Source organism: Tursiops truncatus, chromosome 10, assembly GCF_011762595.2.
Source record: "Tursiops truncatus isolate mTurTru1 chromosome 10, mTurTru1.mat.Y, whole genome shotgun sequence".
In the NCBI taxonomy this organism is placed as follows: Eukaryota; Metazoa; Chordata; class Mammalia; order Artiodactyla; family Delphinidae; genus Tursiops; species Tursiops truncatus.
The window spans coordinates 102,419,246-102,443,109 of record NC_047043.1 but is presented as its reverse complement, the minus strand read 5'-3'; the positions used below and the strand labels follow the sequence as shown (position 1 = coordinate 102,443,109).

Genomic DNA, 23,864 nt, shown 5'->3' with positions numbered 1-23,864 from the left:
CTCGACGCAGAGGTTGGGTGGTTTTTTCTATCAGTGTACAGCTTCCAATCAGAGCTCGCCAAGAGAAACTGAACATTTACAGAAAAGTTTCAAAAGCAACGCGTCACACACACACGCTCCACGGGACGCGTGACCTTACTACACGGGCCCTAATACCTCCTACCCAACTGTAGCTTCTTTTATTTCATTTTCTAACGAATACTGGTTCCGACCCCCTAAGCCCCCTTCCCAGCTGCTGGGCTATTGCTCCCTGTGGACAATTTCCATCTCAGGATTTGCTGAATTTCTCTTTCTCCCTGAAATTCAGAAAACTAGCCTGGATATGTCTTCATGTGGACTATTGTACGTTGGGGTTTCTTTTGGTTCTTTCAACGATAAACTGTCTTTGTATCTGAAATTTCACATTTCTACTAGTTCAGCAAAGTTGTCTTCTGTTACACTTTTGCTCAATAGCTTTATCTTCTGTGTCTGAATTTACATAACAGGCCTGCAGTGACTATTCCTTGAGTGAAAAAATTTAAAAAGCAGCAGCTCTGCTGGCCTGGATTCAATACCCCAAGCTCTGAATGCGGGCAGTTCTCGGGGTCAGGACGAGAAAATGCAACTCGGACAGGCGTGTGACCTGCCCCCCGGGGGGATGAGGGCAGCCTCAGCAGAGGAGGCCCCATGAGGACAGGCCAGGTGGAGAGGCGGGACGGTTTCCCAATGAGCTCGGAAAGGCAGGCACAGCTGCCTCCCGGGCCCTGCTAAGCACCGGCCGGACCAGCCCGGGAGGCCGCCCGTCTGTTTCTGCATCTCTCGGGGCGCCAGCTTGGCCGTGTTGCTGGAAGGACTAATGAGATAACACGCACGGCCCAGCACACAGTGCAGCGCCGCGCCCTCCTGTTCCTGTAAAGACACCCAAGCCAGAGCCGGGGGCATTTCTTGCTTCTCCCCCTCCCCAGCTTTGCAGCTTCCTTGTTAAAAAGTCTTCAGTTTACTTCAAATGCTGCCAGGAAGGGCCCGTGGGGGCCATACTTGGGGATTCACCCCCGGGGTCAGCTGGCGCTCATGCCGCACTGCTTCCACCTCAGCTCCACGGCAAGTCTGCCCCGGAGGGTCTGCTGTGTAGTACGTGGAATTTCACAGGTGAGATTGTGGCCCGTTAATCATAGAATGCAGTTACCAGTGGGCTCTTACTGGCAAAATCAGAAGCATCTAACGCACATAAACTGGACAGAATTCCAGAGACCTCCATCTCCCCGACCTTGACCTCAAAGGCATAAGAAGCGGACAAGTTCAGTGGCCTGTACCCTTAGGGTCATGGGATTATTTCATAAAAGTCCCGTGTTCAGCCACTGGGCTGGAAAATTCTGGGTGCCTGATGGGATGGGGGACAGAATTATGGCCCCCAACGATGTCCACACCCTATTCCCCGGGAATATGTCACGTTACATGGCGAAAGAGACTTTGCAGATGTGATGACGGAAGGATTTTGAGATGTGAGATGGTCCTGCCTCTCCAGGTCAGCCCTAGTAACTACGAGCGTCCTTCTGAGAGGAGAGGGAGGCTCAGAGTAAGGAAGAGGGACTTCAATGTGCTGTGCTGCCAGCTTTGAGGACAGAGGATGGGCCCAGGAGCCCGGGAACGCAGGCGCCTCTGGAGGCTGGAAAATGACGCGGCAGGGCTGGTGCTCCAGGAGGCTCTGAGGGGAGAATCCCTGCCCTGTCTCTTCCAGCCAGCACACCTCACCTCTCTGAACGTCAGCCTCCTGTTCTGTAAAAGGAGCAGATGGCCCCCACCTCACAGGGCTGCTCGCCCGGCACCTGGCACACACGGGCCACTGGGGGGCCAGCTGCCAGGACGACCGTCTGCACACTCATGGCCTCCACGCCGGGCCCCTGTCCACCTGCCCCCCTAGGAGCTCTGCACCAGCCCTCGCTCTCTGTGGGCACATGCCAAGCAGCAACTCACACTCCGGCTCTGAGACCTTCATGGGCTTCTGACACAGTGCACACTGGTGGGCATCCAGGCCCCCCAGTAGTCAGGCTGGGCCTGGCTCTTGAGGTCGGCACCCAGCCTGGGCCTACGCGGGGCCTCGTCCAGCCCAGCCTACTTTGCACAGGCCCGTCTCTGCATCTCCACTCACCGCCTCCTTCTGTCCCAGATGCCTCGCCTCTCAGATCTCCAAGTCTGGGAACCTTGCCTCTGGTGCCAAGACCACCTCCTCCAAGAAGCTTTCCTAGGTTTCTCCTGCCCGCTGAACTCTTAGAGGGTGCTGGTTCGGGCGCTTAGCACACGGTCTTGTTCACTCATTCAACAAACAGCTCTGGCATCACTGAAGACCCGGAAGTGAGCCCCACAGAACCCCGCCCTCAAGAAGCTGAGGAGTATGGTCAGCAGTGGGGGGAGGTCTTCAGACGTGGCAGCTCAGGTCCAGCACAGCCCCTGAGGGTGGGGCACGCTTTGGGGAAATACCGGTAAGAGAAGCTGCACGTGGGGGAGCGGGGATGCCGAGGACGTTTCTAACGGGATGTGACGAGACCCTCCCTCTGCACTACAGTCCCACAGGGACTGAAACGCGACAGCCAGACCATCCTCTGCGTTTCAAGAGAAATCCACTTAAAGAAGAACGAAGAGTGGAGCATGTCTTTGTTCATCCAAACCACGAAAAACAACAACAGTTCAAACCATGGGGCAGCTCCAAACGCACCCACAAGGAACAGCCTCAAAAGAAAGCTTCCACTTACGCTTTTAAGAAGGATGGACACACACACCTTGTGCGCACACAGAAAGCGTCTGGAAGGAGACACCAAAAGATTAGGAAACGTTATAATATTTGACTTATCTCTTAAAACTACCTTTAAAAGCTTATGTCAAAATTCAAAGGGACGTTTAAATAAAACAGAAAACCAGCCAGAGGAAAACGTAAAGCCGGCCGCGGAGGAAGCCGTCCCTGGGGCTGGGCCTGTCCAGGAGGAGCTCTCGTGTCCTCTCGCAGGTCCCGGCAGGGAGTGGACGCGTGGGCCCTCCAACACCCACCGCTCCTCCGACCCGGATGGCGTCCTACACTTCAGTCCAGCCGGGACCCTGTGGACCGCAGTCCGCCCAGAGCCCGCCCACAGGCTAAGGGCTCAGCCCCACGACGGCCCGCTTCAGACGCCAATTACACGCCCCACTGTCGCCTGTGCTCCTGACCAACCAGCTAGGAATGGGGAGCCCACGCCCCTCCTCAGGTTTAAAAATTCGCCAGAATGGCTCACAGAACTCAGGGGAACACGTTCGCCGGTTCATTACACAACAAAGGATGTGACGAAGGGTACAGGTGAGCAGCAACCCTCGGCGGGGGCGGGGGAAGGGGCAGGCGCCCGCCGCACCTCCACGTGTTCACAAACCCAGACACTGCCAACCCCGTAGCTGGGGGATCTGGTAGGCGTGGGCATGATGTATCATTAACTCCATTCCCGGCCCCTCACGGTGACATGCGACCACGGCTTGGTCTCTCTGGTGACCAGCCCCGACCAGGACCCCGGAGTGGCCTCCTACCGCCCAGGGAATTGCAGCAGAACCCAGGTCAAAGACCAAAGAGCAGCAGGAAGGGGGAGGGGCACAGAGCCATACGCCTCTTTCTCCTTGTCCCGCAGGACCAGCAGGCTGCAGGCTCCCCACGCCTCGGACACCCACACCGAAGATTCAGCCCCTTCCACAGCTCAGACTCCCCAGACCGCATGCCACCCCACTCCAAGGGCCCGCGCCCTTCAGCTGCTCCCATCACCGCCCATCAGGGTGCCCCCTGGGATGCGCAGGCGGCAGAGCCCTCTGGGTCCCCACGCCAAAGGTCGAGGCATTGGCGCCCAGCAGGAAGGTGACCAGGGTGGAAACTCTAAAGTCCGCCTGATCCCCCGGCAGCCCCTCCAGTTTGCACGCCCTGTGCCCCCCCTCCCACGGCCGCCCCGGGAGGGCGGCAGCCTCTGTCCGGGTGGCGGGACTCCTCTTTTAATCTCTGCGCTTACTTGTACTTGCTACTTTCCCCCAGGGTTCCTGAGGTTGTCAAGCCATCCTCAGTAAAGGAAAACAGGAGAAAGCTCTTTTTCGGCCTCATTCCAGCCGCCTGCGCACACCTGTGTGTCATGGCCAGGAGGGGGGCACCTGGTGGCTCACGCTCCGGAAGCTGGGGCGGGACTTGCAGTCCGGCTCCTGCGCTCACTTCGCCTTCCTGGGCTGGAGGCGGCCACAGGCCCCCGCTTGCTGGCTGGGTGATCGTGAGCCCCAGGGTCCCTCCCCATCAGTAAATGGGGGCCGGACTCCTACCCCCCAGGGCGGCCACTGGGCAAAGAATGAGGGATATCGGGTGTGAAGCAGTCTGGCACACACGGCTCAGAGCAGGACGTGGGCACTGCCCAGCCGCTGCACCCAGAGGGCAAACGGCCCTGCAGGAGGGGGCCCGGCCTCTTACCTGCTCCTCAGCGGGGCTGAGGCCGGGGGTCCTGACCGGGGCGTGGGGCAGCCCGGCCCGGCGTCCCCGGTTCTCTGGGAGAGGCCGCAAGGGCAGGCCGGAGCACAGCGCCTGGAGGCTGGACATGTCTGGCGGACGCGAGACGGAGGCCCACTCTGCGGGGGCCGCGGAGGGACCGGGCAGTCGAGGTCCGGCTGGGCGGGGTCCTCTGGCCCCAGGCCCACCCCCTCCAGCCCCTCATTGGCCCCCGGGCCTCCGGAAGGAGCCGTGCGCAGGTCGGAGGTCGGAGGGTCACGGCCCCAGGCTGGCGCCCGCAGTGTTGACCTGGGGGCGGTGTCCTGGGACAGGCAGGCTCCGTGCCAGGGACGCCTGGGTGAGGGTTCCTTTGTCCTTTTAGTGGGGTGCTGGCCCTGAGGGGTGTGTCTTCCAGGACACAGCATGGGGAGCGCTCTCGTGTTCGGGTTTGTCTCATGGGGGAGTTACACCCGGCAGGCGACGTGGGGTTTGTGTCTTGATGATGGGGGGCCCGTGACACTGGCCCGGCACAGATGTGGTGGCCCTCGTATCCCTCCTCCCTGCCCCCTGGGTGACAGGGGTGGCGGGAGCCCGGCCAGCGGCAGCTACACCCTCCTCAGCCCCCACTGGGGTGCGAGCCGCCCCACTCCTTCCCAGGCTCTCAGCGAGCCCCATCCCACGAGCGCCCCTGTGGGAAGGTGCTGCTTCTTCGCCCCGCACTCCGGGTGGGGTGGCTGAGGCCCAGGGGCCGCTAGAATCCCGGGGGCCCCGGGGAGGCAGCACACCTGGCTGTGGACCCAGCCCAGCTGCGGGCCGGCCCTGCGGCCTCACGCAAGGGGTGGGAGGCACGCAGCCACCAGGTGGGTGCCCGGCGTGGGGCCTGCACTTGGCATGAGAGCAGGACGGCTGACGCCTCCGGAGGGTTACTCCTCGGAGCACCGCACGTCATCCGGGGCACCCTGTGCCCTCACCGGCCTGCGGGGCCCACTGTCCCGTTTCATAGGTGTGGAAACTGCCCAAGGCCACACAGCTAGTCCTGGTGGAGCTGGGATCTGGGCCCCTGGAGCCGAGGGGTCTGGCTACAGCCGCCCCTCGGCCTCCCAGATCTCCGGCCGGGCAGCGAGCGTACTCTTGTGTCCAGGTGGCGGGGAGGCTGCCTCGTAGGGTGAGCAGCAGACACGCACGCAGGCTCGCAGCCGTCCATCCAACGCTCTCTCCGACACCAGGGACCGGGCAGTGTCCTGGCCCGGCACCGCTACGGGCACTGGGGACAGGCCCCTGCCTGGGCCTGCAGGTCACGCAGCTGTGACCGCCAGCAGCCGGTACCTGCACCTCCCGCTCAGAGGGGGGTTGGAAGGGCTGGAGAATCGCCAGCCCCCTCCCCATCTGCTGGGGAGCAGCTCTCCGCCAGCAACAGCGGTGGGCAAATACCCCAGCGCCCTCGCCGCGGCAGGGCATGGGTGGAGGCAGCAGCTCTGGGGAGCCCCTGGCAGGAGTGGGCTGAGCTGCCCCACGGGTACCCCCATCCCATGCCCCCAACGGACAGGCTGTACCGAGACCTCCACTCAGGATTTGCTTCTGGGCGAGGGCTCAAGAGAAGCCACAAATCTAACACTTTATGTGAAATCTCATTTTTAAATGTCGGCAACCAATTAAAAACATTTTCTGCTGTCCTGAACCGAAGCGGGGACTGTATCCGTGTCCTGGTTGTGACCTCGGGCTACAGACAGCAGGACGCTACCACGGGGGAACAGGGCACCCGGGTCTCTCTTACTATTTCTTACAACTGCACCTGAATCTACAAGGATCCCCAAATAAACAGTTTAATTTCTAAACACCCTAAAAGCTACTTAAAACCACTGGGATCTCACAGATGTTAAATATGGCAGACAGGTAAGTGGAACCTGGCTATACCACTCACGAGCTGTAGGTCCTTGGGTCAGTTCCTTAGCCTCTCTGTGCCTCAGTTTCCTGGTCTGTAAAATGAAACCAGTAACAGTAGCTACCTCATGGGATCTGAGTATTAAACGAGGTAACACACGTGAAGGTCTTAGAACAGCACCTGCGCAGAAGCAGCACCGGATAAGGTGTTATTTTTCTCATTGTTGCCACTATCAAAAAAGCAAGGAACAGAGCAATGTAATAGCACAGAAAGCAAAGAAAACGTATACACGTGGGCGTGAACTGTCTCTGAAGGATCCACAAGGAACTGGGAGAGAACAGGAGGAAAGGAGACCCTTCCCTGTAAGACTGGTGCTTTCCACATCGTCAGGGCACTAAATTGTACACTTTTCAATAAGTAATTTTATGGTACCTGAATTTCACCTCAATTCAAGAGAACTGTGGAGTTTTTGAATTTGGCTCCATGGACAAACCAAGTAAATAAAATGTAAAACTAACAAGGAGTAAAGAAAGGCAGGCATGGGCTTCCCTGGTGGCGCAGTGGTTGAGAGTCCGCCTGCCGATGCAGAGGACACGGGTTCGTGCCCCGGTCCGGGAAGATCCCACATGCCGCGGAGCGGCTGGGCCCGTGAGCCATGGCCGCTGAGCCTGCGCGTCCGGAGACTGTGCTCCACAACGGGCGAGGCCACAACAGTGAGAGGCCCGCGTACCGCAAAAAAAAAAAAAAAAGAAAGGCAGGCAGGCCCTCAGCATGTGCCTCCCTGGGCCTCAGGCCTCGGGCTCCTGGTGCTGGCCGTGGCCTGTCCTCTTCAGCATTGAGTGCCTGCCTCAGTCTCCCCTCCCGTCACTCCCAGCCGCTACTCCTGTCCTGGCCAGCCTCTCTTCCTAGCACCTGGCGACCAGCACCGAAAGCCCAGCCCTGCCCGCCTGGTACCACCACCCAGGCCACACTGGGCCCCAATCTCTGCCGTGTCACCAGCAGGCCCATCAGGCCTTCTCGAGCCAGGCAGGACCTCTGTCCCTTGGACCATCAACCTAGTGCCTGCTTCCCCTCCAGCCACTCTGCCGCCCTGGGTGGCTTCTCTGAGGCACCCTGACCTCTGACCCCTCTACTTTCAAAGTATAGCCGGGGCTCTGAGACCACCGCACCCTGGTCCACACCCCTCACCTCTCCCAGAGTCGGCCCAGCCTCCCGCCTTCCCCCCTCCTCCCGCCAACCTGTAGTCCATCGGCAGCGGGGCAGTTAGAACAGCCCACACCGTGGCCCACGACGGGCTGGGGACGTGGACGCCCCATCTGCCTCTCCGACTTCTCGCATCCACCTTGTCCACCTCAGAGCCCCCTTGCTGCTTCCCGTTCAGGAGCAGGTGCATCTCTACGCCCTTGGTGCTTTTAAACATGCCGGCAAATCCTTGCTCGGGTGCTTCTCTGAGTGAGGCTGGGGCGGCCCTAGCGGTTCCCGGGGAAGCAACAGGAGGCAGCCTGAGGCTCTGTGGGAGCAACCCCCGGAGCCAGACCCCACCTGGGGCGTGAGGAGTGCGAGTGCTGCGGTGTCTGCCCAGCTGTGACGGAGCCGTGGGGTCGGCCAGCCTGGGCCGGCCTCCGGACGACCAGTCCCAGCTGCCGTCTGACGCAGTAGCGTGAGATCCCCAGTGAAAAGCGCCCACCGGAGCCCCTCCCCCAATTCCTCACCCACTAAACTGTGAGCGAAATTGAAACGTTTAACGCCTGAATTTGAGGGCAACAGCTACTAGCAGGGCGCCTCAGGGCCTCCGCAAGGGCTGTTCCTTCTGCAGCTCGCCGCCTACGCACCTCTGCTGCTGGTACCTCCGAGGCTGGCCCTGCACACCTCCCTCTGCCCCACCCTTATTTTCTTCATAGCACGTTTACCACCTGCCGTGATCGCACATGTTCGCCCCTTTTCCTATGCCCTCCCCCATCCATACTGTAGCCCACGAGGGCAGAGGGCGCCCTGTCCTGTTCTCCCCTAGGGCCTCAGCACCCAGTGGGTACCCAGTGCCTGTTGAACGAGGGATCGAATGCATGCGAACTCCCGTGAGAGGGCAGAGGCCGCAGCTGGCGTCTTCTCAGGGGAGCTGCCAAGGCCCTGGGCCTCTGGCGAGGCGTGCTCACCCTCCCACCCCAGGACCCAACACTGGGCCCCCAGGGGCCTCCAGGGACTTTCCTGGATGGGAATGGGCTGAGATGTTGTCCTCAACTTTGGCCACCAGGTGGCAGCACAGGGACCGAGACTCCTTCCTAAGGACGCCAGGGGCTGGGACCCTACAGAGAACGCTGGTCCCAGTGCGGGTGTAGGGGAGATCGGGGGCCGGCTGGGGGTGTAGATAACCGGGAATCCAGGTCCCGGGCCGAGAGCAGCAGCAGCCCTGCCCGCAGGCCATTCTGGGCGTGAACTGGATGCTCGCCAAGGCTCTCTGTCCCGTTTGTCTGGAAAGTCATAATAGGGAGCTTCTGGTTTGTCTGTGAACTGTTTCCTGCCCCTCTGCCACTTGAGACCTATCATAGCATTTGAAGCCATATCTTTAAGACAGAAGAACTATTATTTATTTAATATTCTCCTTTAAATAGACATTTAAAACTTACACATACCGGGAACGAATTTTTATATCAGCACCTTAACAGAAACCAGAGTCACCTGCCAGAAACAGACAGTAACTGTAAAAATAAAATCATCACCAACGTCAAGTGCTTAGATGGCACTCACTGAGTGCCAGACGCCGTGCCAAACACCTCCTGTGTCTCATTCAGTTCCCACAACATGATGAGGTGTGTCCTAGTACTATGCCACTGCAAAGGGAACTGGGGCACAAAGAGGTTAGGCCACTTTCTTGATCTCACACAGCACGTAAGTGGCACCACCAGGGCTGGAATCAGCAGATTCTTCAAAAGCAGTTCAGAAACGCAGCCTTTCCCACACACTCACACTGCTCAGTGTTGGCTCAAGCGCACACCAGCACGCACAGACCACCGTGTAAAAACCAGGCTACAGGGTGCGCTTGGGAGGAGAAGGAGACACCGCACAGACCACCGTGTAAAAACCAGGCTACAGGGTGCGCTTGGGAGGAGAAGGAGACACCCTTGGGCCTGATTCCGGGAGGGGGGTTCCGGGGGAGTCACATATAGGCGGCTAGTGCCCCAAGCCAGCCCCTGGACCCCTGGTACGTAACGCAGCAAAAAGGCAACGGGACACCGTGCTCCCCCGGCCCGCTCATCCGCCAATGTGACAAGGCTTCTCGGCCTCGGGTAGAGGATGGCGCCCCCGGACGAGCGCAAGAGGACAGAGCCGCGCCGGCGACAGGGCTCCCTCCACCCAGTCTCCACCCTTCGCGCCCTGGACCACTGCTCGGCTGCCCCGGGCATACTGGCCCGCCGATCCGCCTCGCCCACCTGCCTGGTCCCCAGCAGTCGCCGCCTCGCCCCCCCACCCCGCCCCTGGCGAGCAGAGCCCTCGCCCCCGCGCCGAGGGCAGTGGTGCGCGCCGCCGGGAGGGTCCCGAAGCGGTCCCTGGTCCGGATCCAGGAGCGAGGACCAGTCCCTGGGCGGCCCTGGGGTGGGTTGGGGGTTGGGTTTCGGGTCCGGTTCCCGGTGAGCGTCTGGCCCGAGGACTCTTCCGTCAGCGGGTCAGCGGGAGGGCCTGGGGCGAGTTGCTCTGGGGCGGGCCTCGGGTCCTGGTCCGAGAACTCATCCGTGGGCGGGTCCAGGGGCGGGGCGGGGCGGGAGGCCGGCTTCGGGTGCGGGCCGGGCCGGACCCCGCGGACAGCAGCGCGCGCCGGGCAAGCATGGGGAGGCGCTGGTGGTGGCGGCGGCGCGCGCTGGTGGCCGCGTGTCTGGGCGCCGCGCTCCTGCTCCTGCGCCCGGGTGAGTGCCCGCCGGCCCCAGGGCCGCCCCACCAGCGGCCGGACCCCCGACCGGGCGGGGGCACCTGCGGTTTCCTCCCGGGCTGGGGCACCGGGGCGGGCGGGCTCAGAAAGGCTCTAAACGCCCCGCCCTTGTCCCGGCTCCCCGCAACGGTCTTGTCCCCTCGGGAGTGGGTCTCCCAAGGCCCGGAGAGGTGAGAGATGACAGTCTGGGCCTACCAGCCGGGGCCCAGGGACCAGGTGCGTGGTGGGCGGCGGAGGGCATTAGGCCCACCCGGGAAGTTCGCCTCCTTTGCCTCGCGCTCACCCCGCTTAGCGCCCGGAAACCCCTCCGGGTCTGCGGCCGCGCAAGGGCGGCGGGCTTGACGCTCCGGGTCCGGAGGTGGCCCCTCCGCGCACCGCGCTGCGCCCTGGCGCCCCTGCTCCGCCTTAAGTTCGCACCGGGAAGGACTAGGGTCCTGAGCACCCACCTCATGGTCCGGTGGGGGAAACAGGCAGCCAGTCGTGACCGCCGTGCGGATTTCCAGCTCCGAGCCGGGCATGTGCTGAGTCTTCACTTACGGGAGAGGCCGAGGGGCCCGTGGGCGGCCTGGGGCTGGAGGTGCCCAGCCAGAGGCCCGTTCTGACCTCTGCTCTGTTTGCCTTTTCCTGGTGTGAGTGTGAGTGAATGTGAGAGTGTGTGTTGGGGGAATCTGTATCTCCCCCACCCACCCCCCCACCCCCCCCCCCGGGCTCTGCAAGAATCCTTGGAATCAGTCCTTTGGAGCCTTGCAGAGGGGGTCCGGGGAGGAAGTAACCGTGTCCCCAGGTGGGAGGGGACCATGGGAGTGTGGGGTCAGGGTGGCTCAAGAGATGAGGCTGAGGAGACTTTGGGGGCAGCATGGACCCACCTGGCTGGGTCTGGGTGACCTATCCCCGCCCCCCTGCCCAGGGCCTCAGTACTCCCATCTGTAAAATGGGCTGCTTGAGTTCCTCCTTACAGGGTCTCTGGGGAAGTGCAGTTAAACGGGAGCAAAGTGGCTCCCAGCCTCTTCATCAAGCCAGAGGTCACATGGGTGGCCTGGTGCCCCTGCATCCTGGGGTGAGGGGCTTCCTTCTCCTGCTCACCTCAAACCTCTGTGACTGCCTCTGGGCTGGGGTCGGGGTGAGCTGGGCTTGGGAGGCCTCCTCGGGGCTCACCAGGGTTCTGCCCAGTCACCCTGCTCTTCACACCGTCCCCTCCATGTCTTGACACAGCTGCCCAGACCTGGCCGCCTCCCCAGGCCCACGGGAGGGAGCCGCAGTCAGTCTTTCCGTCCCCCGACCAGTTCTGAGAGCTGGGGGGCCATGGGGGTGGTGCTCCTGCCTCCTGGGGAGGGGGTTCCCATGCCCTAGCTGAGCCGAGCATCCCCCCACATCGCGTGGGCTGTAGTCCTAGTGTCTGCGGTCATGACACTGGCCACCCACTCTTTCTTGGACAAATGTTTACCAGGACCTAGGGCCGGGCAGGGCACAGTGGCTCCTGGCCCCCAGGGCTCAGGCTCGGGTGTGGGGGGAGAGAGGGCCTGCACTTCGTTCCTTCTGACCTCCTCCCTCTCCTGCAGGGTAGGAGGGTGCCTCCCGTGCCCCCTTCCTAGCCTTTGCTCAGGCCGTTCCCCACCTGAGCCGAACCTGCCTCACGAATACCCTTGGCCATGACCCTCTCCCCCAGCAGGGTGGCCTCACTGCGTCCGGCCTGGCAGACCCTTCTGCAACCCTGCTTCCAGCGCCCCCGGGCGGGGAGGGGCCTTTCCTCTGCTTCCCAGAGCCCCTCTCTGTTCCTTCTGCACTCTCAGACTTTTCCCCATGGCCTGCTGCCAGCCATCAGAGCTGTGAGGGTGACCTGGACACGCAAGGGCTAATCAAGCCAGCCTACCCTGCTGGCTCTTCTGCCCCCAAGCCCTGAGCTGAAGCCCCGGACCCCAGGAGCCAGTGAGGCTGTGCTAATGGTGGGCCTGTGGCATCTCCGAGTGTGTCCCGGCAGCGTAGCCCGAGTTGGAAGGGGGTGGAGCACGTGGCTTGTGGCAGGGGGCTAGGGCTCCAGGACCCAGGAGGGACTGCAGCCCCCTCCTCCAGGCAGGTGAGTCTCCAAAGCGGCAGAAGTTGCCACAAGGTGGGCCGGAGACCCCCGAAGCGGGCTCTGCTGCCCCTTTTCTAGTGGGTAGGTCTGGAGCAGCCCAACTGGTGCCCATCAGGCCAATGCTGACCTAGTGGCCAGGGTCCTGGGGATGAGGAAGATGCCAGAGGAGGTGGGGCAGCTGCCTGGGGCACTGCTGCCCTCAGCGCCTACCCTCGCCCCGGCCCCACTGACAGGCCCACTGTCCCCCCTGCCCGCCCACCCCTGGCTTCCCCTGTGGCTTACCTGGTGGGGTGACTGCTTCTGTGTGATGCCCTGGACCACGGATTCGCTTGTGCCAGCGTCAATCTGGGCTGGGGACAGAACTCGCTGACAACCTGCCCTCCCAGCGTCTGTTTTAACATCAAAAACCCAGATCTGCAGTCTGTCCCCTCTGGCCCCAGAGGCACACCCAGGGGAGCCGTGACGCTGCTGCTTTAGCTCCCCAGCCCTGCTGGTCCACAGGGGCCTCGCTGGGAGGTGCTGCAGCCCGCCCTGCCCCACCCCGTCCTGACCTCCATCCCCTTCCGGGTTCACAGGGTTGAGCATCTTTCCTGAGGTTGGCAATCAGGGGCGTTTCTCTCACAGCCAGGCTGGGGCTCTGCCCACTTCCAGGGGACCCTGGGTGTGTGTGGGGGGGCTTGTTCCCAGGGGGCCCGCCCCCCCCTTCTGGGCTGGACTGCTGCCCTCCCTGTCCTCTGGGGCATATCCCGTCCCTTAGGGCCCCGCCTCCTGGCCGAGGTCCGAGCGTGATGTGGGGTAACAGAGACCTTCTCCCCCAACAGCCTTCCTGTAGGGGCTCCAGGGGGAAGGACCCAGGAGGCTCGGGTGGGGACGGCGGCTCTGTCCCCGCTGTCCGTCCGCTGCCTTCTCGGGCACAGCAGCACCTGGGGACCCAGCCGAGGGGACAACGGTCCACGATGGTCTCGGAGCCCCTGCAGTCGTGCAGTGTAGGGCCCCGTAGGCAGCCACCGTTTCTAATGAGACACCAGGATTTGGTCCCATGCAGAATAAATGCAGAAATGCCCAGTGACTCCTGGTGAGCCAACGTGCCAGGGCTGGGGGGGTCGGTGAGGACAGGGTCTCTGAGGCCTCAGTAGCAGCTCCTCAGTGCAGGCGTCCGAGCTTGCCCCCGGCTGCCCGGTATCCGCCGCCTCCCCCGGAGCCCCACAGGCCCCAGCCTGCCAGGTCCCTCAACGCCTGCTCCGTGGCGCCCCAGCGCCCGACTGGACCCCTGACTCCTTTCTGTCCTGGCCCTGGAATCACAGAAGGTGACGGGTCAGAGACGGGGTGCCCCCAGAGGGCCGTGTCTCAGACTCACTGGGCCAGATGCTCTGCCGTCAGCGGCTGGAACCACATCTGCATCTCTAGGTCTGGCTTTTCTCTGTGGTGGCCTCACTCCCCGCTCCCCAGCCAGCGGGCAGCGCCTTCACCCGTGGTTTCAGCCAGGGTCCCAAGGAGGCATCTCATTGGCCTAGATTGGATCACATGGTGCCCACCTCTGAGCCAATCGCTGTGGCAGAAAGGGATGGAATGCTCTGATTGGCCAGACCTGGTCACAGGCCCAACCCAGCAGCTACGGGAGTGGGGAGCCTATCAGAACCACATGGAGGGAACAAGCAGGTTTGTGTCTGGAGGGGAATCAGGTGGGCGACCAAAAGGAGGGGGTGTGGCTGCTGGGAGCCCAATCAGTAGATGCTCACCACACTGCTGCCTACTCTCCCGAACTGCCGAAGGGTTCAGAGCTCTAAGGCACCTTCCGGGCCTCCAGAGAGTAAAAGTCAGCTGGCAAAGCAGAAGGCTCCAGAGTAGGGACTGGTCGTCCCCTTTTGCAGAGGAAGACGCTGAGATCAGTAGAAACGAAGTGACTTGCTCAAGGCCACCCAACTAGGAAGTATGGGTGCCAGGATTTAAACCCATGTCTAAATCCCAACCCTTATGCTTTCTACTGTACAGGGCAGAGGTATTTGGGTTGGGCTTTGAAGGCTGCATAGGAGTTTACCAGGTGGGAAACAACGAAAGAGAATTGCAGGCAGAGGGAGAGGCACAGACAAGCATGGAGGAGTGAGATGGCCTGGTGTGCTAAGGGATGTGCTGCTCCCTCAAGGGTTCAGGAGAGGGAGCAGTGTAGTGGAGGCCAGGAAGGTACTGGACGTTGGTGAGTGGCCTTGAATGACAGGCTAGGAATTGGGGTGATTGCCCCATGGCCAGGAAGGCGGCCATCAGTCTTTAAATAAATACTCGCAGACACTAGCTGAGGTACAGGGATTATAAGAAAACAAGACAGTGCCCTCCTTGCAGAGCTGACCTTCCAGAGGGGCAGCCAGACATCAGCCCACACAAATCAGATGATCTCAGCAGTAATGAGTGCTGTGAATAAATTAACGGGAGGCTGTTCATTGGAGAGGCCCTCTTTCTGGTGGGACATTGGAGCTGAGATCTGAATGAGGATTGACCCTAAAGTGTAGAGGTTTCTCCTGAGGTGGGGACGCACCTAATGTGTCCACTGACCAGCAGGAGGGCAGTGTGGCTGGAGCTGAGTGAGTGAGTGAGCAGGGAAGGGTGGGGCCGCGCCTGGAGAGGCCCTGGAAGGAACTGGGACTTGCCATCAGCCAGCGAGAAGCCACGTGGGCTTTACCATCACACGGTGGTGGGAATAAACCCTGTGATTGTCCCGGGCAGAGGAGACGCAACTGTACTGGGAGTGATCTGACCAAGCAGGGTCCGTTCTGGGCGCTGTGGAGCTCAGTGTCGAGTCTGAAGCTTAAATACAAGTGGAGAGGCGGCTACTTAAAAAAAAAAAAAAAAAAGATTGCTTTTTTCTTGTCAAGAGCTTGATCTCTGGAGGGAATATCCCTGCCCCGGGCTTGCAGGTCACGAGGGGACCGAATGGGCCAGACAGCGCTACTCCCGCCCATCTGTTCTTGCGACACTGGCCCAGCTAGAACTTATTAACCAGAAGCCGCGTCGTAACCTCTACTCCCCGGGCAGGGGGTCACCAAGCACAGCTTCCCCCACGGGTGCAGCCTCAGTGGCCCGGGTACGGCTGCGCCGGGCCTGTCCTTAGGGTGGGCGGGCCAAGGACGGTTTGTCAGTTTCTCTGTTTTCACCTTCCCTGTGCGGCGTGCCAGCCCCTGGCCTGCGGTGTTGTGAGGATGGGCGGGGTAGTGTGCAGGGCAGGGTGGGCCTCAAGGGCATGGCAGTAAAGGACGGTACTCAGGCCGTGGCCTGGGGTCAGGCCTGCTTAAGGCCCTTACTTGCTGTGAGGCCTCAGCAGTTTTCTTTAAGTCTTTAAGCCTCAGTTTCCCCATCTGTCAAGTGTGGATAACAATAGTCCCTACCCCCAGGAGTACGCGTGTCAGTGAGCAAAGCAAGGGCACGGTGCCAGGCTCTCGCCCACCCAGCACCTCCTGCCCGGCTCCCCGGCCTCCCTGCAGGCTCCTGTGCCGCCCAGGACACTCCAGCCCGCGTGCAGCCTCACGCTGGCCCACCGGGCCGGGACCAGGCCTGCTCGTGAGTCTGGGGCTGCACGGCTCCCGGGCCTGGACCCCGTGGGCGTGGGCCCTGGGCGACCCCAGATTGCGGGCAGCTCGCCCCCTCTGCTTCCCGCCCCTTCACACCCAGCTAGTTTGCTTTGAGCTCTTTCCGACATCCTGCTGTTGTCTGTTTCACCTCCTCCCAGCCTCCGTCCCTGTCCTCCTGTGTAACCGCCTTTGTCTCCGTCCCCTCTCAGTCCCTCCCCCCCTTCTTCCGCCACCCTCTCCCCCTTCTCTCTCTAGAACCTATTTTTGTTTCCTTTTCCAAAGGAGAACCCGCCTGCGGCTTTGCCTGTGGCTGCTCTGGGCTGGCCCAGGCCCCTCCCCGGCCGTGAGGCTGGGCCTGCCCGTCTAACCCTCTGGCCCGTCTGCTCCACAGCGCCCTCGCAGGGAGGCCTGAGACCTGGAGGCTGGTGGAGGGGCTGAGGGCAGAGGACGCAGGCAGGAGGGCTTGGCCACGGGAGTGGGGGTAGCAGGATGCCTCCGTGTGGCCCTCTGGGAATGGCCCCTACCCTCGGAGCCCAGGCCTCCAGCTTCACGGAGGCGGGGCTGGGCCCAGGGATCGCCAGCGCATTCCCCTTCGACCCTCCTCCGTGGCCAGCCTGCCCACCCCGCCAGAGCGGCTCTCTTGCCCTGTGCAGTGGCAGGGGCGGAGCTGGGCGGGGCGGGGCGGAGCTGGGCGGGGCGCGGCGCGGCGGCCCAGCCCTGTAATCACTGGCCTCGGCTATTCTGGGCCTCTCGCCTTCCACCCACTGGCTCCCGGGGTCTGGGATGGGACCTACTTTCCTGCAGGCTGTGGTCCGGCCAGGAAACGAGAGGCCCCACACAACGCTTGGTGTTTCCGGAAGGCTGAGTGCTTCCGAGTCATGGGGCTCTGGGGTGCAGGTGGCCTAGGTCTGCTCCTCTGCATGCCCCGCGGTGGGCACCAGCCTTTTCTCCATCCCCAGCCGTGACCCTGAGGGAAGCTCCTCCCCTCTCAGAGGCTCCACTATCCCCTCGGCAAAGTGGTGAGGCGGAGTCCCGCCCCCCAGGGCTGTGCGTGGTGCTGGGCTGCCGTGGTGTCCGCAGCTCCGGAGGCCTCCCTGCCAGCCGGCAGCCAGGAAACGGAGGTTCAAGTCTTGGGACCACCGACGACCCCCAAGACCCGGGCAGGCCCTGAGGGCCTCACCCCTCCACGTGCCCTGGTCACGGCAGAGCGTGCTCCTTGTTCTGGGGACACGGGAGTGGGGAGGGGCCCTGAGGCTGCCAGAGGCCTGGCAGGTGGCCTGGACAGCGGGCTTCAGGTACTCACAGAGGGCTCTGGAGGCCGGGGCACGGCCTGTCCGCCTGTCATTTACTGGTTCATCCAACCACCTCCACCAGACACTGCTCCGGCTCAGCGGTTCTCAACGTGCACTGCGCGCCAGCAGCAGCAGCACGCCTGCGCTGTCAGAAACAGACTCACGGGCCCCGCTGCACCCCTGCGAGGGCCAGCAGCTCTGAGTACGGGGCCAGGCCACCTGTGTTTCAACAGGCCCCGTGCACGCTTAAGCTGGAGAACCACTGCTTGTGGTCAGTCGGCCAACAGATCAGTGCATCAGATTTTCCAGGTCTGCTTGTTTGCCAAAGACTTATCTTAAGGAAAAGCCTTGAATCCTGGCAGCATTTTAAGACCCTTCATTTGGTTGAAAGCCAAGGATCTTGGAACCCTTCGTTTTTTTTATGAATATATTATTTTCTCACATGATCCTGAATTCTTAAAGACATGCCTCTTATGAATATCCCATATTATTACGAATTCAATAATTTCTCAGTATCCATTGAATGTAGTTAAATTTGTAAACCAGACTTACACATGTTCTTGCATATATTACTTTTTACGGTCAATACTATTTATTTTTATTGAGATAATACTCTCATTCTAGAAAATTCACTTTTTTAAAGTGTACAGTGGTTTTTAGCATATTCAAAAGCTGTGCACTGTCACAGCTGTACAAACCCAGAACGTTAGCCACCAGCCCTGCCCCCCATGTTCCCAGTGCCTGCCTGCCTGCCCCTCCCCCCATCCCACCCAGAGCCCCTGGAAACCACTCATCTACTTCCTGCCTCTATGCATTTGCCTGTCCTGGGCGTTTTGTACAGACAGAGTCAAACAATGTGGCTAGCGCCTTCCGTGAGGCTTGTTTCGCTCAGTGTCAGGTTGCAAGGTGCATCCACACGGTAGCAGGTGTCAGCGCTTCACTCCTTTTTATGGCCATTAAGTGTGTTAGCTGTGGGGTTTTCCCAGACGGCCTTTATCAGTTTGACGAGGTTCCATCCGATTCCTAGTTTGTTTAGTGTTTTCATCATGAAACGGTACTGACTTTTGTGCAGTGTTTTTTCTGCATCTCTTGATGACCATGTGGGGTTTTTTCTTTATTCTATTAACATGGTGTATTACCTTGATTGATACTTTTATGTTGAACCAACCTCGCATTTCTGGAGTAAATCTCAATCGGTCATGGCGTATAACCCTTTTCACAAGTTCATGGATCTAGTTCGCTAGTACTTCCTTGAAGACTTTGCATCTATATTCATGAGAGATATTGGTTAATAGTTTTCTTTTTTTTGTGATATCTTTGGTTTTGGTATCAGGGTAATACTGGGTTCATATAACGAATTGAGACGTGCTCTCTCCTCTTCTGTTTTGTTTGCTTGTTTGTTTGTTGAAGAGTTTGGTAGAGATTAGTGTTACTTTTTCTTTAAATATTTGGTAAAATTCACCAGTGAAGCAATCTGATCCTGGGCTTTTCTGGAAATTTTTTAAAATTACTAATTCAATCTCTTTACTTGTTATATGTCTGTTGAGATTTTCTTTTTCTTCTTGAGTCCGTTTCAGAAAGTTGTGTCTTTCTAGATTGTCAGTTTCATAGGTCAAATCTGCCGTTGTACAGGTGCTTATACTGTATTCTTCAACCCTTTCTTATTTCTGTAAGGTCCACTACTAATGTCTCCTCTTTCATTCCCATTGTTAGTAATCTGCGTCTTCATTTTTTCTTGGTCAGTCTAGCCAGAGACTTGCCAATTTGGGTGATTTTTTAAAGACTGCATTATAATTTATTAGTTTATTAATAACTGTAATCATATTTAAGAAAAACATGTGTTTGGTAGTTTTGGGAAGATTGAGGAATGCCGCGATGAGACAGAGAGCATCCCTGCCCTCGGAGGCTGCCAGTCTGGGCGAGAGCAAAACTTGCGTTTACCATGAGGCGACACACACGCCAGCAGGGCACGTACAGGCCACTGTAGGTGTCCCCTGCGGGTCACCTGAGTTGGTCACCTGCTCACCACCAGAGCCGGCAGCTTGGCTGTACCATGTCCGCTGCTGCCCAGCCCTTTCTGTCTGCCTGTGCCCGGGGCCAGGGGAGGCTGGACCCAGCCAGCCTGCTGAGCCCTAACCCTCAGGGCTCCATGCACGTGGCTGGCAGAGGTGGGGCGTGAGATGAAGGCAGATGGAGGTGGCAGAGGCTGGGGGTTCAGGGCATTCCCGGAGGGCAGGGCGTGGGGGCAGGAGTGACACCAAGCACCCTGCCCTGGTGGACGACGGGCCCTGTCAGTGCCCCCAGAGGCAGGCGGGACACAGGCGGGAAACTGAGTCCCATAGGTGGATCCAACGTGCCGAGGTGAGTTGGCCAAGCCCCCAGGAACACAGCCAGTCGGTCTGGTGCAGCAGTGAACGCCCCTCTCCTTACACCCCCAGCGTTTGAATACAGGGCCGTGGGCTCCAGCTGGCTTGGCGGCAAGAGGAGGAGTCCCCTGCAGATGCTCTACGACCTGGACCAGGTAGGCGGACAGACGCCCCGTCCCTCCCTCCGCCTCCAGCCACGGGAAACCCCGAGCTCCCACGTGGACCTGCTGCCGTGGGGCCGCAGCCACAGCTAGCCTCTGTCTGGGAGGGAATGCTGGGCTGTGGCAGGGCAAATCGTGGGGCAGGCTGAGACCTGGGGTCTCCAGCTGTGGACTGAGGCCACGCTCTCTGCAGCCCTGTTCCACGTGGCGGACAGAACGACCAGTGGGCTCTGTGCCACCCACGGCAACAGGCGGCAGCCAAGGGACCCCCGATCTCAGTCCTGCTGTGACGGAGGGAGACAGGCAGGCACCCCCTCACCAACGGGGGGACCTGCAGGGACCACACACTGTGCCCACTGGGAGCACACGTCTGGCTCACACACACCCCAGCAGGCACACTCAGCACTACCGAGCACCTGCGGGTCACCTGGGTCCCTGCCCTCGAGGCGCTGACGGTCCCGTGGGGGCAGGATGGCATCTGATGGCTTCCCGCACCAGCCTGCACTGATTTGTGTCCAGGCTGCCCTGAGCTCTGGCGGGAGGGCGCAGTGTAGATGGAGACCGACCCTCTCTGAGAAAGGGACACAGGGCCTGCAGAAGGACAGGGGCACCAAGTACGTGGCGGTGGCCAAGGGCCATAGCGGGGCAAGGGCAATAGGGAGCTGGGGAGAAGGACCACACTGGGCTGGGGAGGCAGCTGCTCACCGAAGCCCTGAGGGCTGAGTCCACGGCACCCACGCCCTTGGGGGGCAGGTGGGAGGCCTTGGTTCAGCGAGGGTGACAGGCTTGCCCTGGGCCACATGGCGAGCGGAGGGCAGGCCAGCCTCTCAGCAGGCTTCTGAGGAACAAGAAGCCTTGGTGGGGCTGGCTTGGCCCCCTCACAGCCTGAGGGCCCAGTGGCCGTTACGTGTCAAGGCATCCTGCAGCTGGACAGACAACAGCAGAGAAACGAGAAACGGTCTGACCAACAAGTGCTGACCGTGCACCGGGCACTCGAGTTCTGGGAGCCCACGCAGGCCTCACGGCAATCCTGTGCGACGGGGCGTCATTATCCCCGTTTACCTACGGCACTGCCCCTTGGCACAGGAAGGCCAAGGACCCTGAGAAGGGCACAGAGCTCGTAAGGACTAGACCCTGGGAGAGGGTCAGCTAGGCCGGCAGGGATGAGGGCTGTGGCTGTAGGACTCCGTCCCGAACCGGTGGGCACAGCCCCGGCTTCTGAATCCTGAGGGACCCGAGGTGGAGTCCCAGCGTCTCTCCTTGACAGCTGCAGGCAACCCACTTCCTCTGAGGCTGTTTTCTCTTCTGTAAAATGGAGAAAGCAGTGCCTGTCTTGGTATTCATGGGGCTGCAAGCGACAGAAAAGCTAGCTGAGGCCAATCTAAGCCGTCGGGACACGCACTGCTTACGTCTCAAGATGCTCAGAGACCAGCAGACCTGGGTACGGCACAGGTCTCATCGCCATCCTCCGGACGTTACTACTGTGTAAGCTTCTGGTCTTACACCCCACCCCGGTTTTAGGGAACGGTGAGCAGATACTCAGTTTGCCCCGGCGCTTGGCGCTCTGACGTCAGACTTCTTTACCAGGCTGCCTCTGACGTCGCACGTCCGTTTTCCGGCTCTCGGGGTCCAGAGTGCCGTGCACGCGATCAGTCACATCCTGCACGTGCCTCAGGCCGGGTAGATTTATTTCCCCCCATCCAGGCCCCCTGACTCCCACGCGGCCCTGACCCACCCCCGTCCTGTCCCCCGCAGGGCCCGCGCTGCGCGCTGGCCGAGGTGCACCGGCAGCGGCGCGACCTGCTGCGCCGCGCCTGCAGCCACCACACGCGCCGGCAGCGCCTGCTGCGGCCGGAGGACCTGCGGCACGTGCTGGTGGACGACGCCCACGGCCTGCTCTACTGCTACGTGCCCAAGGTGGCCTGCACCAACTGGAAGCGCGTGCTGCTGGCGCTGAGCGGCCGCGGCCCAGGAGACCCGCGCGCCATCCCCGCGCACGAGGCGCACGCGCCCGGCCGCCTGCCCTCGCTGGCCGACTTCAGTCCGGCCGAGGTCAACCGGCGCCTGCGCGCCTACCTGGCCTTCCTGTTTGTGCGCGAGCCCTTCGAGCGCCTGGCCTCGGCCTACCGCAACAAGCTGCAGCGGCCCTGGGGCGCCACCTTCCAGCGCCGCTTCGGCACCGGCATCGTGCGCCGTCTGCGGCCGCGCCCGGGCCCCGACGCGCTGGTCCGCGGCCACGACGTGCGCTTCGCCGAGTTCCTGGCCTACCTGCTGGACCCGCGCACGCGCCGCGACGGGCCCTTCAACGAGCACTGGGAGCGCGCCCACGCGCTCTGCCACCCGTGCCGCCTGCGCTACGACGTCGTGGGCAAGTTCGAGACGCTGGCGGAGGACGCGGCCTTCGTGCTGAGCCTGGTGGGCGCGCCCGGCCTGCGCTTCCCCGAGCCGCCGTCCAGGGCCCAGGCCGCCGCGCGCGACCGTGCCGCGCGCCTCTTCCGCGACATCAGCCCTTTCTACCAGCAGCGCCTCTACGGCCTCTACAGGATGGACTTCCTGCTCTTCAACTACTCCGCTCCCTCCTACCTGCGGCTGCGCTAGCCCTGCGGGCGGGGGGATGGGGCGCGGAGACTGCGCAGGCTGCTGGGCCCTGACTCCGCCCGGAGAGTCGCCGCCCCCGCGCTCTCTCACCCTCGGCCCGCCCACCCCGCCCAACCGCATCCCCGGTGCAGCCCCCGTGCAGCCCACCTCCCCGCGGGGGGTGGCTGGACCCCTGGGTGCCTGCCGCCTGCTTCCTCGAAGCGCCCCAGCCGGCGGGTGCTTCCCCAGGACCCCTGAGTGGCTGAGGATGGGATAATAGGTTTTTAGGTTGCGAGCGCCTGTTTTTTTCTTTTTCTTTTTTTTTTTTTTTGCGGTACGCCGGCCTCTCCTTGTTGTGGCCTCTCCCGTTGCGGAGCACAGGCTCTGGACGCGCAGGCTCAGCGGCCATGGCTCACTGGCCCAGCCGCTCTGCGGCATGTGGGATCTTCCCGGACCGGGGCACGAACCCGCGTCCCCTGCATCGGCAGGCGGACTCCCAACCACTGCGCCACCAGAGAAGCCCATGAGCGCCTGTTTTTTGTCCACTCTGTCCCGGAACCTATCCGTGGCGCAAGATTAGAACGCTGGCTGGGCGCAGGCTGTGGCCCATCCCGGGGCCCTCCCCACCTCACCTGCCCTGGTGAGGACAGCCCTGGACAAGGAGAGAAGGCCGCCCCCCCTCCCGGGCCGGACCCAGGGCAGGGCCAGCCTTGTCGCCAGCTCCGCCCAGGTGGCGATCGTGAGCTGCCGGCCACCTGGGCGTCCCGAGCCGGGAGCTCCGAGGGCCCTGTTCCGGCCCCACCCTTGGTCTCTGTCCTGCTCGGTCTTCCTGAGCCCACAGAGCCCAGGTTGCAACGTCGTGGCAGACTTTATACGGCCTTGGTGAGCTGGGGAGCTCACGTTTTTGAAGTAAATGTGTTTTGTTACTTTCTGACACTTCAGAGTTTCTGTGTCTCATTTTGCCATTTGTTCTGGGGGCATGAGGTTGTCTGATCTTGAGCCTGGGTCACCTTCACAGCAGCCCACAGGTGCCAGAGGTTATGTGGGGAGCGGGATAGGGAGGGGGTGCACCATGGGGAGCCTGCTGCATTCTGGCTCAAGGGGCGACAAGGACACTTGGGGGAAACCTATCCTTTTACTCTGCCTGGGTCAAGGCTTAAAGCTGAACCAGCTCAAGCCCTGCGCTTCGGGCTGTCTCCTGCCCTGGGTTTTGTGGGGGGTGTGTGTGTGTGTGTGTGCGTGTGTGTGTGTGTGTGTGTGTGTGTGCTGGGCTGCTTGGCAATGAGGATCCCCCCCTCATAAGCTATACACACATTGTGTTACATCATGCCGCCGATGCCCCATGACACACAGCTTTGTTCCAAGCTCGCTCAGCGCCCACGCAGCCTGTGATGCGACCTGTTTGCTGAGTTACCTCCATCCAGAAGCCACACCCCAGGGGCATCACAATTACAAGTCACCCTCCTGATCTGCCGTGACACTGCGTGCTGTCACTCCCTCAGGTGGGGCAGCAGTGCACGCGCCCCGTGTCTCCACGTCACACCCTCCACAGCCCACCACGCGGCCCTCCCCTGTGCCCT

The 23,864-nt window shown here is 61.3% G+C and overlaps 2 protein-coding genes across 3 annotated transcripts in view; one reads left to right on the top strand and one right to left on the bottom strand.

Annotated features, from left to right (window-relative positions):
- UROC1 (urocanate hydratase 1) overlaps positions 1-4,561 on the bottom strand; it is a 38,131-nt gene extending 33,570 nt beyond the window's left edge. The window contains exons 1-2 of the mRNA XM_073787816.1: positions 4,436-4,561; positions 759-888 (exon numbers count right to left, since the gene is read on the bottom strand). Coding sequence (XP_073643917.1) covers positions 759-888; positions 4,436-4,561 — 256 coding nt within the window. The remainder of the gene's footprint in view (positions 1-758; positions 889-4,435) is intronic.
- A 5,591-nt stretch (positions 4,562-10,152) lies between these two features.
- Positions 10,153-23,220, top strand: CHST13 (carbohydrate sulfotransferase 13). Of its 2 annotated transcripts, none has more exons than XM_073787798.1 (3): positions 10,153-10,225; positions 19,592-19,701; positions 21,463-23,220. In XM_073787798.1, exons 1-3 carry the CDS (start codon positions 10,153-10,155, stop codon positions 22,303-22,305), a joined length of 1,026 nt encoding a protein of 341 aa, XP_073643899.1. In that variant the 3' UTR covers positions 22,306-23,220. The 2 variants fall into 2 exon arrangements, with proteins under 2 accessions (XP_073643899.1, XP_033721475.2); XM_033865584.2 differs by having other exon boundaries at positions 10,153-10,231; positions 19,619-19,701.
- The last annotated feature ends 644 nt before the right edge of the window (positions 23,221-23,864 follow it).

Coding starts and splice junctions, on each gene's coding strand:
- CHST13 (XM_073787798.1), top strand. CDS start 10,153: ATGGGGAGGCGCTGGTGGTGGCGGCGGCGCGCGCTGGTGGCCGCGTGT. Junction 10,226..19,591: donor CGCCGCGCTCCTGCTCCTGC/GCCCGGGTGAGT, acceptor CTGGTGCAGCAG/TGAACGCCCCTCTCCTTACA. Junction 19,702..21,462: donor TGCTCTACGACCTGGACCAG/GTAGGCGGACAG, acceptor TGTCCCCCGCAG/GGCCCGCGCTGCGCGCTGGC.